The sequence below is a fragment of the Eptesicus fuscus genome, chromosome 5, assembly GCF_027574615.1.
Source record: "Eptesicus fuscus isolate TK198812 chromosome 5, DD_ASM_mEF_20220401, whole genome shotgun sequence".
Taxonomy (NCBI): Eukaryota; Metazoa; Chordata; class Mammalia; order Chiroptera; family Vespertilionidae; genus Eptesicus; species Eptesicus fuscus.
The window spans coordinates 23,721,104-23,740,462 of NC_072477.1; the positions used below are offsets into that span (position 1 = coordinate 23,721,104).

At 48.6% G+C, this 19,359-nt stretch overlaps 1 protein-coding gene across 1 annotated transcript in view; it reads left to right on the forward strand.

Moving 5' to 3' along the window:
- DPF3 (double PHD fingers 3) overlaps positions 1 to 19,359 on the forward strand; it is a 208,161-nt gene that overhangs the window by 72,437 nt on the left and 116,365 nt on the right. The window contains 2 exon segments of the mRNA XM_054715464.1: positions 2,551 to 2,559; positions 5,028 to 5,031. Coding sequence (XP_054571439.1) covers positions 2,551 to 2,559; positions 5,028 to 5,031 — 13 coding nt within the window.

A 19,359-nucleotide genomic window follows, 5' to 3' on the forward strand; every position in this document is an offset into this window, starting at 1 on the left:
TCCTCTTTCTCCTTTTTTCCTCTCAATAATCCTAAGAAGCAGGTACTTTCAATGTCCTCATTTTCCAGATGGGCAGTTGAGGTTTTGAAAGGAAACAAAGGAAATGCAAAGGGCTTTGAGTCCCTCAGTTAGTGAGGGATTTCTACACCCTTTCTGACACTTCAGGTTCGCTCTTAGCCGCAGGGGGTCTCCAAGGGTGGGCAGTGGCTCACTTGCATCACAATGACCTGGGGAGGTGGGTGACAAGTCAGGTAACAGGTCTCCACCCTGATCTTCTGAATGAGAAGAGTTGGGTGGGGCTGGGGACCTGCATCCCAAACATGCACCCCGGGGACTCATTCATACACACCAAGGACTGAGAGCCACCCCCGGGGACTGCTTCCTCCCCAGCTGCCAGTCACCACCGAGGGGTTCTGAAAGGCGGGGTCCCTGTGTTCTGCTTCCCACCTCCGTGAAGCCTCCCAGCGCCCCCTCTCTCCTTGGTGTAGAGCGGCCCCAGACGTTCTGGGTGGAGGCAGGGCCTTGGGGCTTGCACGTGGGTAGGGAGAGTCTTGCCCTTTCTGGAGACCTCCCAGTGCCTCCCGGTCCACTCTGCCTCAGGTCCTCCATGGAGGGGCCAGGCCTGGTCACCAGGCAGCAGCCAGGCCGGGCCTGGGCAGATCTCAGCCTTGTTTGGTGTTGGTTGAAGTTTTCCCGTGACGGAAAGGGAGCAAAGAGTCCAGAGCAAAATCTTGGAGTGACCCTGGCAGAAGCATGGGGTGCTCCCTGGGGGCTCCGTGGAGAACCACACATCCTGTTCCCTCGTTTGTCCTCTGCCCTCATTCTGCCTTTGTCCATGTTCTTCCCTCGCTCCTGTACCCACAGTTCATTTGGCACCCTCTCACCGGAATAAAACACCACCACCCAAAAGCCCTCCTAACAACAGTACATTCCGGCAACCTTAAAAAAAAAAATCTGAAGTAGTGTTGTCCTTTTACTAATTGGGCAACAATTACTTGCTCACCCATAAGCTTTATATTCTTTTTTTTTTTTAAATTGATTTCAGAGACGGGGGGAGAGAGAGAGAGAGAAGAAACATCAATGATGAGAATCATTGATTGGCTGCCTCCTGCACGTCCTACACTGGGATTCGAGCCTGCAACCCAGGCATGTGCCTCGACTGGGAATGGAACGGTGGGTGACCTTCTGGTTCATAGGTTGACGCTCAACCACTGAGCCACGCTGGCTGGACTTTAAGTTCTATTCTATGGAGCCCCTGCCATACCCCTTTTTCTGAGATCTAGGAGCACAACATGCAGGGCGTAGCTGCACAGGCTTGTAGGAGCTAGAGCATAAGGCCCATGAGGCAGGAACCTGCGGAATTCCCAGTGTCTAGAAGGGCGTCTGACATGTGGTTGGTACTCAGTGAACATTTCTTGACTGAATGAATGTTAGAGCTGGACGGCGCTGCCAAGTTAAGCTTGCCCAGAAGGACCAGAGGAGCAAACAGAGGCTCAGAGAGGTGAAATCACTTGCCTGAGTTTGCACAGCAAGTAGGTGGTGTGGTTGGGGCTGGAACCCAAATCAACAGGATTCTGATACTCTTGGAAGTATATCCTATGAGCGCAGAGACCTCTAGCTGGTTCTCTGGTAGGAGAAACTGGTCAGACAACTCTCTCTTTCTGGAATCAAGATCTCAGGGGTCAGGATGGAAGCCACAGGCGGATTCTCTCCCCTCCCAGAATGGGCAGCATCCCTGAAAATGCCTGCTTGGACTCCCAGGCTGACATTCTAAACACCACCTCATTCTGAAAGTAAATGGTGAACTATTTTCACACACTATTAAAATTTTAATTTGGAAAACTCCTGTCCTTGGAATGTAAAATTTACCATATCCTGAGTGTCGAGCTAGTTTCTAGAACCTTCTTGTCTGTCCCACTTGTGAGCCCCACTTGTGGGAAGGAACCAGTGGGATTTGACCAGCATAGTGGGCCAAAATATCTTGAGTTCAGAATATCTTGTGTATATAAAAATGTTCACTCAGTTCATGGTTCTTTTCCCTCCCCCCCTCACTCCTCCTTCACAGAGCAGGACATTTTGACACCGTGTAGGGGAGTGTGTAAAAATAAATATAATTAACATGAGCATCCATCAGATAGTCCTAAATTTCATCTCATTTCTGCTGCTCTCCAACACTGACCCTTACCCCATTTCTGATCTCCCCCCTTCCAGACCTTTCATTCATCTTTAAAAAAATTTTTTTATCTTTATTGTTGAAAATATTACAGATGTCCCCTTTGTTTGTGTGTTGTTGTTTTTTTTCCCATTGACCCCCTCCACCCTGTACCCACCCCTTTAGAGTTGAGATCATGTGATACTTATCTTTCTCTATCTGGATTATTTCACTTAGCATAATATCTTCCAGGTCCATCCATGCTGTTGCAAATGGTAAGAGTTCTTTCTTTTTTGCAACTGCGTAGCATTCCATTATATAGATCAGGCTCCTCAAACTACGGCCCGAGGGCCACATGCGGGTGTTTTTGCCGTTTTGTTTTTTTACTTCAAAATAAGATATGTGCAGTGTGCATAGGAATTTGTTCATAGTTTTTTTTAAAACTATAGTCTGGCCCTCCAACGGTCTGAGGGACAGTGAACTGGCCCCCTGTTTAAAAAGTTTGAGGACCCCTGATATAGATGAACCAAATCATTCATCTTTGATCCCCTTTTCCTAATTCTCACCCTATCCCAGACCTTTAGTCTACTCCCAACCCCCATTGCATCTCTTACCCCATCTCTGAGCTTATCTTTTTCCACCCCTGGGGTCAGGGTGGGGTGACCTCAGGGAAGGTGGGAAAGTGAATATGTGTTTCTCATATTACCTGGTCTTTTTTAAAAGCTGAAAGTTTAGTGGTTTGTTTTTTAGGCATTATCAAAAGGCCCTTCTGCCAAAACTAGCCAAGTCAAAGGGCAGGATCAAAGCTATCTGGGAATCAATATTCAGTATCCTTTCTGACCTGTCAATAATAATAATGATAACAATAATGAAGTATTTATTGAGCCTCTGCTGCATGTTAAGTAGAGCGCTTCTCTAGTGCTTATTTATCCAATCCTTACAACAATCCTTATTTTGTTGATGGGAAACATATTTTAAGGAGTTTGCCCAAAAATATACGGTGGGTAAGAAAGGCAATTACAGAATTACGAAGTGACACAGACTCATGTAGTTCATGTCCTGAATGCGTAACGTGTTTGCTTCAGGTCCCTGAATGTCCAACTTGCGGTGTGGTGTGATGATGAGATGGGCCAGGACAAGGGGACTAGGGAAACTGAGACCAAATAGTTAAACAGCAGTTTACAGCCATCTAGAAAAGCAAGATGCCAAACACTTTCAGCCATCTAGTAAATCCTATCTTCCCTAAACCAGGGACACGTAAGAGTAAATGGTTTGCACTTCTCCTCCCAACCAGAGGGTAAATAGCTTAAATCACCCTGCTCAGGGAGACAGAGAGCAGAAATCCAATTAGTGCCCTTTGCCAACCACATCCAAGGACAGATGAAGTTAAGAAAGTAAACTTCATTTCAGTACACCAGCATAAAGCGGATGAATATTCTATTGAGATCCTCCCCTAAGACCTCCCCTAAGCACGAAGGTCCAGCGCTTGCTTTCCCTTCCAGGAACCGCCACGCCTCCCCCACCCTTTTCTTCCCCCACAGGCATGCACCTCCTAAATGCTAAGGGACCCCACGAGGCTTGCAACCAGGACAGCAATGGGCAGCGGCAGTTTGTCCCAGACAAACCCCCTGAACCTGTTCCCCTAACCCCCTTTTCTCTGACTTCTTCTTCTTCTTCTTTTTTTTAAAAATATATTTTATTGATTTTTAACAGAGAGGAAGGGAGAAGGGATAGAGAGCCAGAAACATCGATGAGAGAGAAACATCGATCAGCTGCCTCCTGCACACCCCCCACTGGGGATGTGCCCGCAACCAAGGTACATGCCCTTGACCGGAATCGAACCTGGCACCCTTGAGTCCGCAAGCTGACGCTCTATCCACTGAGCCAAACCGGTTTCGGCTCTCTGACTTCTTAGTGAGCCAAAGCAGCCCAGCTCTGGCTCATTTCCCTAACCCGTCCTTGTTTCATTGTCCCCAGCCGTAATACACAACCTCTAAATTCACCTGGACGTGTGTTGTGAAATTGTTCCTGCATGAAGTCAAGAAAGAACCCACACACTACTCGCTGGCTCTAGGCAGACCCGTTCGGGTCCAGGTCCCCTTTCCTAACCATGGTGGCCTCTGAAGTTCCTCAGATCGGAGAAAACCCCCTTCCGCAGCCCTGTAGGTAGGCACATGCTCCCTCCGGCCACGCTAGCAGTAGACCTGGGAACAGCCTTCCAAAGGGACAGATTATTCTGAGGAATCGTGCAGAGGTGAGATTTGGTGCCACATTTCTCTTCTTCCTGCTTTTGCCGGGTTTCAACAAATATTTGAGTACTGGGCAGTACGGGGACTAAAAAGAGACCAGTCTATTCTGTGCCTTCCAAGTGTTCACAACTTAGAGGAGACTGAGAGTGAACTGTTGTAAGGCACACAAGCAAAGTGCTGAGGGGGAGTGGGGCAGTGAGTGGAGAACATGGGGGAGGGAATGACATACAAAATCATGTCATGTACCAGAAGCCAGTGGTTGGACTTCCATTAGGTTTCCCCCGTGTCTGGAATAGTGCTGGTTGTAAGAATAAGCTCTCTTTCCCAATGAAAAAAATGTTGACCGTGTAAAATGTTTTTCCAGATATTGTAGGATTGAACTTCGTTAATGCAAGAGGTACTGTTGTGAGTCCTCTAAAACAGTTGGCTAATGCCAGGTGAAAGTTGGAGCCAAGGGAGTAGATCTGGAGAGATGAGTACGGGGGTAAGGACTGGGCCTTTTTGTTGCCCTATTCCCACCACGGAGCACAGGATACGAGGGCCCTTCATGGAGGGAGCCAAGGAAATCATGGCTCCGAGAGTTTCAAGGACTACGTGGTTAATGCTGCCAAATGTTGGTCAGATAGCACGGTGACCAGGCAACGGAAACAGAAGGAGGAACTTAGCAACCGTGAGACAGGGGCTCCTGAGGAAGGATGGTTAGAGCTGCGGAGATGGACAGATGAGAACATTATAGTATACTAGAGGCCTAGTGCATGATTGAATCATGCATGTGTAGGGTCCCCTACACGCTTTCCCTTTCGATCACGGGGAGCTGGGTGCCTGTCCGCTGGTGCACCAGGCGCTGGAGGCTTCTTAAAGGCCTGGTGCCTGAGTGGACAGGCACCCAGCTCCCACGCTTTCCTTTCGATCGCTGGTGCACCAGGCCTTTCAGAAGCCTCTGGCGTGGTGGAGGCTTCTGAAAGGCCTGCAGCCTGAGCGGACAGGCACCCAGCTCCCACGCTTTCCTTTCGATCGCTGGTGCACCAGGCCTTTCAGAAGCCTCTGGCGTGGCGGAGGCTTCTGAAAGGCCTGCTGCCTGAGCGGACAGGCACCCAGCTCCCACGCTTTTGCTTTCGATTGTGGGGGAGCTGAGTGCCTGCTGCCTGAGCGGACAGGCACTCAGCTCCCCCGCTTTTGATGGTCCGCGTGGCGGGATGTCAGCTCGCTGCTCCAGAGGCCCCTTCTGTGCCGCAGCACAGCCATGGCACAGACGCTGAGCTTGTGCCGCTGCTGGCGACGCAGCTCAGCGTCCCGCAGGCCCAATCAGCTACCCCGGCCACCCCGAGTCCCGCCCCCCCCGCGCCTCCTGGCCAATCATGGGCATAGTGAAGGTATGGTCAATTTGCATATTTGTCTATTATTAGGTAGGATTCGAGGAGGTTTTGTGTGAATGTGAGAAATGAGGTTGCAGTATTGACTAGGTGCTTTGTCACCAAAAAAGATTTCTTTAGGAAAACGAAAGGGTTGTAACCCAGGCCACGCAGACATGGCAACGTACCCACTGCACTGAATGGCAGGATGAGAAGTGCTTTGAGAGGAAGTTAAGAGGAAATGCAGTTGCAACCGTAGCTTTACTGTAAGCTTAGCTTTCTTCCTGCAGGGTTCTTGGGATGGCATAGAGTGTGAGAACTCTTCCCATAAGCCTTCGCTCCTCTCAGGGACTCTCCTGCGGATGATGTTTGCTTAGTCTCAGTCATCCCCTTTCTCACTAGGAGGGGACTTGGACAGTGTACAAGAATTCCCGGGCTGCTCCTAGGATCGTGTGTGGGAAGGTGAAGGAAAGGAGGCTGAGGAGTGGAGCGGCCGAAGGTGTCTGAGAGGAAAGAAGCCCTGACTGGAGTCCAGGAGAGGTGGGAACGCATGCGCTGTGGCTCAAGACGAGGGTCCTCTGTAGAGTGAAGAGCGATCTTCTCCTTAGAAACTGGAGATGTGTTTGCAAAAACGATCCTATTCCCACAGCCTTGCTGTCACCGCACACGCAGAGATGGCCCGTGTGCCTGTGCTGCAGGTTCCTCTGCCCGGTCAGTGCAGGCTCCACCTCGGTTTTAGAAGCAGCAGGTTCTCCTTTCTCAGGGACGGGCCTGTGGAGGGGCTGCACCTTGAGTTTAGAAGCCCATGTGCCTCCAGGGCTGGGAGGAAAGCAAGGCTCAGAGAGGAAGAATGACTTCTTCAGTGTCTCCCCCAGTTATGGCAGGTGTGGAACATACATTGATTGAATAAACCAAGGCAACAGCTAGTTATGGCAGAGAGATGAGAATTCAAGCATTTTTTTTTTGTCATTGTGTTTTCCATGGCATCACCTAGGGTTCTATGTATTTTATACCAAAGTCTCTGGAAACTACTTTCATGAGAGGCGTTTTCAGGAATCTCTTTATTAATAGCATGGATTCACTGAGTAGAGTCAGATTCAACTCCCTTTGAGGGCCTCCCATGTGTCGTACTCTAGCCATGGCACTTCCTCATGCCCTCTACTCCTTCCTCTACTTTCTGCCTCCTTATTGAAAAGAAAACATAATCTCCCATCCCCTTCCCCCCCCAAATGCTATAAACGCCAATGAAAGAAGGCCTTGTGCTTAAATAATCATGAGAAAAGAAAAAAAAAAAAATCCCAACCTCATATACGTGTGAAGGGTACTGGTTTGGGGCAGCTTTCAGTCTATTTAAATTAGGGATTTTGTGGATTGTTGTTGTTTTGCTCTTCTTGTGGGATGGTATCCAGTATTCCAATGCTCACGTAATGCCTTGACTTCACTATCACTTCTCCTAGGATGATTATAGGTTGGAATAATGTACTTATTGTTCTGTTCCACAAAGAAGCGCAGTCATGGAGTTGGTGGGACGGCCCTGGTGGGGGTGCAGTGTGGCTCTGGAAGGAGGATCTTTGTGTTTCTGTGAGTGTGGATGGCCATGCTGCATCTTCAATTCCTTTTCTAGCTCCATTCTTTGGGTCCCTGCCACCTATGCCCTATCTCCCCAGTTGTCTCTCATTGTCCTCACCCAGTTCTCTCCTGAGGGTATCACCAACTTGCTGGGCACAGTCTGAGGACTTCAACCATAGAAGCTGAAGTGGGATGTTGACGGAAATATTTAAAATGCTCTGAAATGAGGTGATTTGCCTGAGTATGACCGCCTCAAGGGCGCAGGGCATTGCAGGTGACCTCAGAGGTCATCCTGGCCAATCTCTTTCACTGGTCAGATCTCATTTGAATTGTTCAGACCCCCCTTTCAGCACAGAGCTCATGTTATGGTCTGGGGCATATTGAATAATGTAGGCATTCATTCACCATAAGCTCACTGAGTGCTCACTATGAAACTGGCTCCTGGATACGAGTATATAGCGATGAGAAAAAAAGGGCACCAAGCTTGCCCTCATGGAGCTTCCACTCGTGCTGCCCAGGAGGCCGCTAAAGGATCCACAGGTATGGTTAGGTCCACTTGACTTCGGTGAAATCCAGGGCTGGGTGACAAGCTGAGCTTGTCTATTGTAGCTTGAAAACAGAACTCGATCTTCATGGCATATGTACCAGCCATTGCCAGCCAATATGTTTTTTGTTGTTGTTTTTCCCCCCTGTAGTGAGCTCTTTTAGATTGAGCTGTCCCTTGGAGATTTTTATGGTAATACCTGTCTCACATTTCCCCCCTCTCCTGCCTCCCCCTCTCACCAGATCCTTCTGCATTGGCCCTGGGAGTCATTTACAGAAGTGTTTCTGACTCAGCCATAAGCAGTTTTTTGACCAAGCACCACTGGCATCTGAATCGGACCTGTTACCATGAGCCTCGGAAACCATGCCTTCCTACCTCACCCTGAAAGAGGAAAAGGCAGGTTTCATTGAAACCAGGGGACACAAGGGCCACTGGTTTCTATGAGACAAGCTCAGAGGAGAGGAGGACTTTTCTATCCTTGGAAGGAACCTGCCTGAGTTGTGCTGCCTAGGAAGGCAAATGCCATAATAAATTTTGTTTTCCATCTAACACAGATTCATCTGGGAGTCCTGGTTTTATTTGATGGACTTTACAGAATAAGGTTGGGCACAGGTGGAGAGGTGGGCAGTGGGGTGGGACCCTGTACCCCGCTGGGGTGATGGTGGCAGGTGAAGGATTGTAGTGCCGTAGTCCTGAGGGATGATGTGACAGTTGTCCATGACCAGGGTATCAAACTGAGACAGGTTATGAGATGTGAGATCAAAAGATCTCTGCCATTCATGGTCTTTGGAGAAGTCACCATGGAAGAGTAACCCTCACACGAGCCAAGAGAAAAGAATGACTTTAGCCTTGATTCTCACCCAGTTGTATCTGAAAATACATTCTGTAAAATAAACAAATGTATTCCCTTTGTATATACTTTAAAAAGAGTCCAAATTCTTTCCTCCTGGTTAGTTAAAACAAACACCCAGGGCTGAAAGCTATGTGTTCGGGGACCATCCAGAGTGTGTCCCGGGCCTGGGTCTGTTCAGGGCGAGAGGTTCAGGGCTTAACATCTTAGCTCCCACTCCCAGGAGCTAATTCTGAACATTAATACCGACACGACTCTCAAAAACACAGCGTGTGAACACGGCACAGACCCTTGGAGATCAGCTGATCTGAGAACCAGGAACTCACAGAACTGATGAGGTGTGAGGGTCTCATTTAACAGAGGAGGAAACTGAAGCCCAGACAACTTAGTGATCGGCTCCAAGCCCGAGGCAGCCCAGCCAGACCTGAACCCAGGTCTCCCGACTCCCAGGCTGGGTACAGTCTACTGCAGGGGTCCTCAAACTTTTTAAACAGGGGGCCAGTTCACTGTCCCTCAGACCATTGGAGGGCAGGACTATAGTTTAAAAAACAACAACTATGAACAAATTCCTATGCACACTGCACATATCTTATTTTGAAGTAAAAAAAACAAAACAGCAAAAACACCCGCATGTGGCCCGTGGGCCGTAATTTGAGGACACCTGGTCTACTGTGACTCTCCACTCACCCGTCTGTTGCCTCTCTCAAATGTAAGCGTGTTGAAGGCAGGGACCTTGCATGCCATCTGTGGGGGCCAGTGACAATCCTGTACACTCACTGCTCCTGTTAGCAACAGGCGAGGGAGCGTTTGCTTGCTGGTCCCTACAGGCTGCCCTTTGTTGGTGCCACTCTCTTCGCTCCTCAGCAGGAATTGATTTTCCATGGTTCATCCCTTGCTTGTGTTTCCTCGGCTATGGGACCCAGTCACCCAAAGGTGATGCCTGGCAGGGATGGTATCCGCCAAGAAGGATTAATCCTGAGGAAGCTGGTACTTCTTACCCCTCAGCAGCTGCCCTTCCTTCTCTTCCATCCTTGGAGTATTTATGTGCAATTCTGTTTTCTCCCACTGTTCTTTGCCTTCATGCCCTGGCTCTAAGGAGAGATGAGGTCTAGAGCCCTCACATGTGTTTTGTGCCTCACAGTCAGGGTGGCGTGCTTAGCATGACCTGGCCTTGTCCAGTGTATTCAGCGTGGGTGCTGCTTTCCTGGTCTGACCGCACTGGGCACCTGCATGCCGAGCAGAGACAGCTCAACCCGCCTGGCGATGGGCTCACTCCTTGGCAATCCCTGGAAGAAGGATTCTTTTGCTCTGAGCTTTGACTTCACAAAGACAACAAGAGGGGGAACTACGATTCACAATGGAGTGAACGGTGTATAGTTTCGCAATTGCCTGCACCATGAGCCTGGGTAACCAGGATGGATGGGTCACAGCGTGGTTCAGTGTGACTCACCATGACCTCCCGGTCATGGCGATGCCTTCAGCCAGGTGGCTGAGGGACAGGCCTCGTCTTGGCTCTGAGCCTGGTCTCTACTGCTGCTATTTTTCTGTGTTTTGTTTTTTTCTTCTCAGTTCTTTGAGCCATTTCGTGTCACTCCATGGTTACCTTGGACTCTCCATGTCCTTGTTTCAAGGCCAGAGCTTCATGGATACATTTGTAGACGTTTGGCTGCGAACATTCCAAGTTCACACGCCAGTACACAGCACCTGCATCCTCTGAAGCCCCTTTTGTTTCTGTGGCTGCTGCCCAGACCCAAGTAGATGCTGGGGACCGAGGAGAGGCTACTGCCTAGGGCAGTTTTTCATCTGAGGTAGCTGCCTGTGCGTGCCAGGAATGGTTTCTCTTGGTGCTGCAGTACTGATGAATCTGTAACCACCCTCAGGTGAGAGGAGGAGAACTGTGGGGTGAGTGCTACCCAGAGAGTCATCCCCTCGCATTGTAAGTGGAAATAAGTCTGTGGTTATTTCCTTTCCCATTTTATCAAATGGTCCCCTGACTGCGGCGACCTGAGGATTTCACTGTTCATCTGTGTCACGTCTAATTGTATGTAGGCTCAATTTGTAAATATATATATAACTATCTGCCTATCTGCCCATCCATTAATTCATCCATTATCGATCCATTGATTGATCGATCCATCCAATAAGGGAAGGTAAACTTATTTACTTAAAGGGACCAAGCAGGTAAAGTAAATGAAAAAAAAAAATGGGCTTGACAGCAGGGAGTGGTGGGGACTGTGGTGAGCGAAAGAGTATAGTTCAATGAGCTGCTGTCCACCACATTCCCTGCCTTCCTCTCAGGTCTGATATGTGGCACCTGTGGCCACATCTTTTTCTCACGAGCTTGGGTTTGAGCAGCCTAGAGGCATTTGGGCAGGGGGAGGGGGCTGGTCCCTCAGCCTTGTGTAGAATCTGTTGTGTAAACTCTGGAATGTGCATCAGTCGCTTTTTATGGTTGCAAATGGCAAGAAACTCAACTCAAACTGATGAAGCACAAGGAGGAATGTACGGGCTCAAGTTACTAAACGTTCAGGAGTGTATCTGCTTCCCTCAGGACTGGGTCTAGGGGCTCAAGCAGGTCATCTGGGCTCCCTCCACCGCCCCTTCTCTCAGTTCTGCTTTCCTTTACATTGGCCTCCTCTGCTGAAAGGCCTGCTTCATGCGTGTCTCCCAGCAGCTGCAGGCACACACTTTTTTTAGCCTTTTCATATCTAGAGAAAGGAAGCACCTTTTCCCCACAGAAGTCCCAGGATCGGCCCTAACGGTCTTGCCTGAGACTCCATGTTCACGCTTAAAGCAGTTACCGAGGCTGGGAAGGTGGTTTTCTCACTGGCCGGGGCTGGGTCACAAGCCTGTCTGAAGTTGAGAGGTGGAGTGGGGTTGATTTTATTTAGCGGATGGTGGGAGGAAGGTGGTTCCCTGGAGGAAAACAGAGGTGCTGTTACTGGAAAGAGGAGGAATGACAGTTAGGCAGGCAGACAGCCCATGCCCACCACAGGGAGGATGGGTTCATGGAAGCTTGGGCTCTTATTTAAAATTTATTTTTATTTTTTTGTTAATTCTCACCCAAGGATATTTTTCCATTGATTTTTAGAGAGAGTGGAAGGAAGAGGGAGAGACACACAGAGAGAGAAACATTGATGTGAGAGAGACACATCGATTGGTTGCCTCCCACACACGCCCTGATCAGGGCCAGGGATACGTGCCCTTGACTGGATCAAACCCAGAATCCTTCAGTCCAAGGGCCAACACTCTATCCAGTGAGCCAAGTTGGGCTCTTATAATGGTGTGAAGCAAGACCCAGGCCATGAAGCAGGACCAGAGCTGCCCACCCTTTCAGCCCTGCCCCCCAGTTTGCATAGTGACCACCTCTGACCTCTGTCCAGCCCCATCAGACACAGGAGGAGGAGAGCACAGCGCTCAGTGGGCATAGGCTGTCTCTTTTTAAAATATATATTTATTGATTTCAAAGAGGAATGGAGAAGGAGAGAGAGATAAGAACATCAATGATGGGAGTCATCGATTGGCTGCCTCCCGCATGCTCCACACTGTCTTGAACGGCCTCCTATCCACTTCCAAGACCCTTAGGTCTTTGGAAACCTGAGGGTTACTCTAAGCTGTGACTTTCGAAAGTTTTGGAGCTTTGGGAGAAGGCAGTCACCCAAGAGGGTCCTGAAGTGCTTGGATCACTCTGTGAACTTCCAACCAGAGTCTGCTGTTTCAGGAGGCGTTACCAAGACGAAGGGTGTTCTTTCAGCAGTGCCAGACTTGGTCTCCGAACTCCACTCTCCTGTGTCCAAGCCAGGAACTGAGGCCTCGGAAGACCCATACTTGGAATTTGGAGTCTCTGACTTTCCACCCTGGGCAGAAGCTGCTGGAAGGGAAGAGGGAGCTAGCTGTATCTTCAACAGCTGGCGCCCCCAGTGCGGTCTCGTGGGGACCTAGAGTTCTCCATCGGAACTCTGATTCCAGAGGGTGAATCAGGCAGGTGTCTTGTCTGACCTTAGTCACATGTAATCCTCACTGCCAGGAATACCAGCTCTCTTCGGATTGAGCAACAGTTTCCTTCTTGCCCTCAAGGATGATTTTAACTGTTTCCTTGTTTGTTTTGTTGTTATCTTTGAAAATATGGCTACCAAAGAGTAGAATACTAAAAGGAAGATTAAAAAAAAAAAAAGTATATGGAGCCTGGCTGGTGTGGTTCAGTGAATGAGAGTCAACCTATGAACCAGGAGGTCACTGTTCGATTCCTGGTCAGGGCACATGCTTAGGTTGTGGAGTCAATCTCCAGTAGGGAGCAGGAGGCAGCTGATCAATGAAGTTTCTCTCTTTTCAATGTTTCTCTCTCCCTCTTTCTCTCCCTTCCTCTTTCTTAAATCAATAAAAACATTAAAAAAAGTAAATGGAGCTCATAAAGGGATATAGTTATGAAAACTGTCGATAAGTAAAACTCTGTTTATAGAGGAAGCAGAATTGTTGATGGTGGAAAGCACCCAAGACACTTCACACCCTATCTTATTTGCCACCACAACCCAGTGAAATTGACAAGGAAGGACCATTTTCTTTTAATATCTATTTTACAGATGTAGAAATAGTAATTAAGACAATCAGCAAGGTCTTGCAATTACTGGGAGAGTTGAATCTAGAACCCGGATTCCTAAATAGTTAGTCTAGTTTTTTAATCGCCTTACCTTACATTCTATGTGCATGTGAAACTTTCCTTTTTTACTTGACTAAACTTGGAAAAAATGACGTTGATCGAGAGAATAAAGATAATGTGTTCTTAAAAAGTATTTTTATTAATTTCAGAGAGAAAGGGAGAGGGAGAGAGAGATAGAAACATCAATGATGAGAGAGAATCATTGATTGGCTGCCTGCTGCCTGCTCTCCACGGGGGATTGAGCCTGCAACCTGGGCATGTGCCCTTGACTGGAATCAAACCTGGGACCCTTTAGTCCGCAGGGCAACGCTCTATACACTGAGCCAAACTGGCTAGGGCAATGGGTCTTTTTATTAGGTATCTGTAACCCAAGCTGAAAATAGTCCTTAATCCAAACTAACTCATTAAAATTATAAGAGCTGACATAATTTCAGCCTTCCAGCATGCCATTCATTAATTCACAGTTCTGTTGGTTCATCTGTTCAGAACTTTCTTCATGACACAGTTACTGTGTAACTATTATATGCCAGGCCTTGTATTGGCTATTGAGGGTCTAAAGGTAAAAGAGACACTGGTTTCTATTAGGTTTTCTGCTTACCAAAACACCCCAAAACTGGTGGCTTCAAACAGCAACCATTCATTTTGTTTACTATCCTATGGGTTAGTGATTTGATCTGGGCTCAGCTGGGTGGCTCTTCTGATCTTGGCTGGGCTCACTATGTGTCTGTGGTGCGGTGCTGTGTAGGTTGTGGGCTGGCTGGTCTAAAATAGCCTCAGCCAGGATGACGTGTCTCTGCTTTATAGTCTCTGCTCATCCTCCAGCAGGCTGGTCCAAGCTTGTTCACATGCCAGGCAGCGGGAACCCAGGAGGGCAGAGGAGAAGCTTGCTAGGTCTCTTGAGGCCTGGACTTGGAACTGGAACAACCTAACTTCTGCTGTTACCTATCGGCCAAAGCAAGTCAATGAGTGTATCCCAGCATACGGTTCGGCTTCACAAAGGCAGCCCGACAGCTTCCTACCCCTGTGATCTGCTTAGTCCTGTCTCCTACATGCCTCGTGCCTCTTGTCACTCCTCTACACCTCCCTCTATCCCGCTGGGAAGACCTGCCCTCCTTCCTCTTTCCTTTTCTTTAATTCTACCTGCCTTTCAGATTCCACCCTCATAAAACCTTCAGCAGTGATTCCAGATTCAACTGACCTCGCCATTCTTTTTATCGGCAGCACTACTTGTAGACAGCATTTACTACTCACAGGGTATTTGAGTTAGAGGGTGAAGATTCAAAAGAAATACCCCTGCCTTGAAGAGGCCTACTTTCTAGGAAAATGGAAATAAGAAACAAAACCTCCCTCATAGAGGTGTAAGGATTAAAGGAATTATTATGCATACAATGCTTAGCATCGTGTCCGAGACATAGGAAATGCTCCATCTACCCAACATGCCAAGGATTTTATGTGTAATTTAACCCATGCAACAGTTTTGTGAGTAAAGGGATGTCGTTTGCCTCAAGTCATACAGCTAATTAGCAGAAGATCTGAGATTCAAATTCTAGAACTTTTTAAAAAAATCTCAGATGAGGATGGAATCCGATGCGATGGAATGTAAAACAAAAAGTGATGACTCGAATGACTCACGACGTTGTCACAGTAAGATAAAATCCTTGTTCCTTTGGTCCTGCCTCGGTTTGCCTATCTTCACGATGGGAAGGCAGAAAGAGTCATGATGAGAACTGTTGGCTATAGCCTATAGTCCAAATTGATTATGGCACAATTTAAAATAACACACACATGTTTATACAAGAAAGACCTGTAGGGGGATGGAGTAGGAGTTTGTGGTAGAGTGCTAGAGTCTCACACTTGTCTTCTTTCTGCAGAAAAGAAAATGGAAATCTCTATTTCTGGACCATGTCCAGGTTAGGAACTTCTGATCATAAACCTAGATCTTTGGGTGTTTCTTTTGAGGCCTCCCAGGCTTCAGCATGAAACGGTTGTTCTGCTTTGAACTGAGCGGACCCTCTGATTCCTGGGGCCTGTTGGGGCCCTCTGGTATTTGCGGTCAGTCAAGTAGTTCCCGTCAAACTGGTTTATTTAATGACTGGACCAGATAGAAGCAAAACCACAGGCTAACAGGACTAGTGGGCAGCTCAGTAGTTACCGCTCAACAGTTCTCAGGTGCACTTTGCAGCAGACCTCACCTCTGGGTTCCCCCTTCAGAGATGTCCACGTTTTAATTCCTGGCACCGGTGAATATATTACCTTGCATGGGAAAAGGGACTTGGCACATGTGATTAAATTAAGGACTTTGCGATGGGGGAGATTTTCCTGGAGTATGTGGGTGGACCCGACATAAACACAGGGGTCCTTATCAGAGGGAGGCAAGAGGGTCAGAGTCAGAGATGGCCACGTGGCAATGGAAGCAGAAGTCGAAGTGATGCAATGGAGGAGGGAGCCACTAACCGAGGAATGCGGGCAGTTTCTAGAAGCTGGAAAAGGCATGGAAACAGATTCTCTCCTACAGCCTCCAGAAGTAAGGCAGCCCTGTTGAAACCTTGATTTTAGTCCTATCCAACTAATTTCAGACTTCTGCCCTCCACAACAGTAAGATAATAAATTTATGTTGTTTTAAGACACTCAGTTTGTGGTAATTTGTTATGGCAGCAATAGAAAACCAATACACCATCTTCCACATGTCCTGTGGAATGTACCAAAGTTCCAATCTACTAGGGCTCCTCCTTTCCATCCCAGTGCCCTTTAAACAAAGGTGATGGATGGTTGGCTGTCCCCCACCCCCAGCTCAGAGATCTGTGCTATGCGTTAGGTACCTGCCGGTGGGGATGGCTTTGCACTGAACCATCCACACAGTCAATGGTTGTGCTTTTGACCACTGACCCTAGTGGCTAGATAGCTGACTGGTGGTGGTGGTGGGGGTGGCAATCTGAACCAATGGCATTGAGCTATTTTATTTTTTAATACATTCTGCTGCTGCTCATCTGTGTGGGCAGCGAGGCCAGTGGAACAGACAACTGTGAGTTAACGCACGAGCTGTCTTTTTCTGCCACGAGTGGTAGCAGCGAGTGGAAAGTGGGACCCCACGTCATAGAAACAACTGTGATATTTACTGACCACTCACAGTGAGGTTATCCCATCTGTTCTCAGTGGTCATTTGAGGAGAGTCTTATTATATCTCCATTTTACAGCTGAGGAAAGGGAAGCTCAGAGATGTCTACAGGTCAGGCAGCCAGCAAAGGAGGAGCCGGGTCTCAAACCTGGCATCCTCATGGCAGTTCCCAGCCCTTCACCAAAATGCTTTGCTGCCTCTCCTATGGTGCAGGATGCATGGAATAGGCATTCCTTACTTATTTACTGGCTAAATGGATGAATGGCTGTCATTCACAGAAGCCAGAAGCAGTGTAGTGAAACCCCATCCAGAGGTGGCGGGGTAGACCGAGGGGCTGCCCAGAAAGCCAGCCGGACAACCAGAAATGTACTCCTGCCGGCGCAAAAGTAACCTGGAGCTGGCCCTCTTACTTAGCATCTTGCATCTGGCCTCCTCGGCAGGCCCAAATACTTCTTATTGAATTTGCTGGTGTCCTCCGTCCAGCTCCTCCAGGTGCCGAGCAGGAAGTGAGGATGGTGATCTCTCAGGCTCTCCCTTCCCCTGGGATTCCCTCACCCCATCGTTGGATGCTTCCAATGGCCCAGCTGGGTGTGGGCTTGTTCCTTTCCTTTCCAGCTCCCTGAACACGGAAGCGAGATGGGGGAGAGAGTGACGATGGCGGTAAACTGAGTGTGGAGCTGCAGGGGCTTTGCCTGCTTAGCAATGACCAGGGTCCCTAATCGACTGGCAGCTAGTGCGGGTGTTTCCTCCGTTTGCTTTCTTTCAGTCTTGTTTTTGTGAGAAAGAAGAGGAGTTACTACTGATGAGCCTCATGCCAGATAACGAGTAGAAGGCAAGGGACCCAGCTGTCTCCCCGCCTCCCGCCATCCCCAGCAATGTCTTGTCAGCCTAGTGGCGGGCTTTGCCCAGCCAGTTCCTGTGGGACGATCTGCTTTGTCCAGTGGCCTTGCTAACGCAAGAAACATTCAGACCTGTAAAGAGTTTTTGTGAGTTTCTGTGAGTCAAACTGTGGACAATTGCCAGGAAGCAGAATCTCAACATATTGAGGGAATGCTCTGGAGAACAGTGGTTTTTCACCTATTTTTATAAATTACCAGCAAAGGAGGAGATGTAAGTGGGTAGCATGAAACCCATTGATGATAGATTAGGGGGGTGGGAGAAAACATAGCGGGGGGAACCTCCCGATTGAGTAAAAAGTAAAATGATAGACACATGCTTCTTTTAACAGAGGTGGGTACAGGATGGTCAACAGTCAGCAATTAACGTGCTAACAATAACAATGAGGGAATCGGTGGTCCCTGCCCCAGCCCGACACATCGGTTGTGCCCGGAGGAAGCATTGGTTGTACCTTGAGGGGTCTGAAAAAAAGGGAAGTTACAAGTTACCCTGACATTCCAAAGGTTTGTTATCTTAGATGCAAAAAGACAATAGGCTCAAGTTAAGATCAAAGTTGATCTTTCTCAGGGAAGATACAGGCCTAGGACCTAGACTGCTTTTTAATTTAAGAAGTTTTCGTTTTAGACCATCCTTTGTGGTTGCTTTAGGTCTCTGAGTTTGCATGGCCGCCTCGCAGGCCTTCCCGGAGCCTGTCAGGTTAGCACGTGGCCCCTTTTTGACCACAGCCTCATGGCTGCTGTCTGACACTTTTCGTTTTCTTTTTCTCCAAATCTCCCTCAAATTATTACTTCATTTGCAGTGCTGGTCAGAGCAGGGCAATCTATTGATTTTCCTTCTTTTGTTCTCAGTTTCTCCATATATTCATTGGGTCTAATCATGTTTGCCATTCTCCTGTCTTTAGGGGAGATTAAATTTTTGGTGTTTAAAGGGAGGGATGGAGAGTGTTTTTGATTGGTGTGACGGCAGTATTCGAATTCCAGCAGTGCCCAGATTTTAAGATGAAACCCAGCTTTTTATTTCAGTAGGGTGTTTTTTTTTTTCCCTTCCTTTTTTAAAAGAACATTCTGGATGTTTTCCAAACAGGCTGTAAAATGCTGGGGGAGGGAGCCTTTCACCTAGAGATGTCACATCAGTGATTTAAGATTTGGAGGGGCTGAGGGAGAGGAGGTGCGGGACAGCTCTGGAGATTGGGGCCCCATCTCATGCTGGGTCCCTGGAAATGGCCTCTGCTAATTGGACCTCGTGCTGTCAGGACACATCAGACAGGGACAGGGCGATACCCCAGCTTGGTGGGGGTGGAGTGGTCCGCAGGAGCCAGAGCGCTTTGTTACCCAGGGGAAGGAGAGCGGGGAAGGAGAGCGGCCAGCAGTCATGTGGACGGAGGTCAGGAGGCTGTGCTGAGCTGGTTCTCCAGGAGCCCAGGAGAGCCAGGACCCAAGTGTGAGCTATTTTGGGCTGCGCGGTGGCAGAGCTGGTGTGTGTGTGTGTGTGTGTGTGTGTGTGTGTGTCCTCAGAGCGAGGATGTTTGCCTCCAAGAATCACTTCCAATACTAGAAATGTGGCTTTTTTTTTTCTCTCCATTGCCTTTCAAAAAGAAAAATAAAAGCCCTTAGTCGCTGAATGGTGTTAATGGGGAAAATAAATTCTGGCTGCAGGGAGGAGGCGAGGAAGCACAGTCCCTCCGGGTCTCACAGCAGGAAGCCTTCCCCCTCTTTTTGTTGCTGCCCGGCCCCTTCGCCCTCCCCTTCCTTGTGACCGTCCCAGGCATGGGGGTGGAGGGTCTGTGCCTGCGGGCATGTTTTGCTGAAGTGCTGGTATGTGCCAAGGACAAGCACATGGCTCCCAGCTGGCTCTGCAGGAAGGAGCCGTGGGGACATGTTCCAGTCCCCTGACTGGTCAGCACTCACTGTGGCCAAGCAGCGCCATGCCTCTAGGTCACAGTGACTCCAGGCAGCGGGGAGCCGTCCACACGCT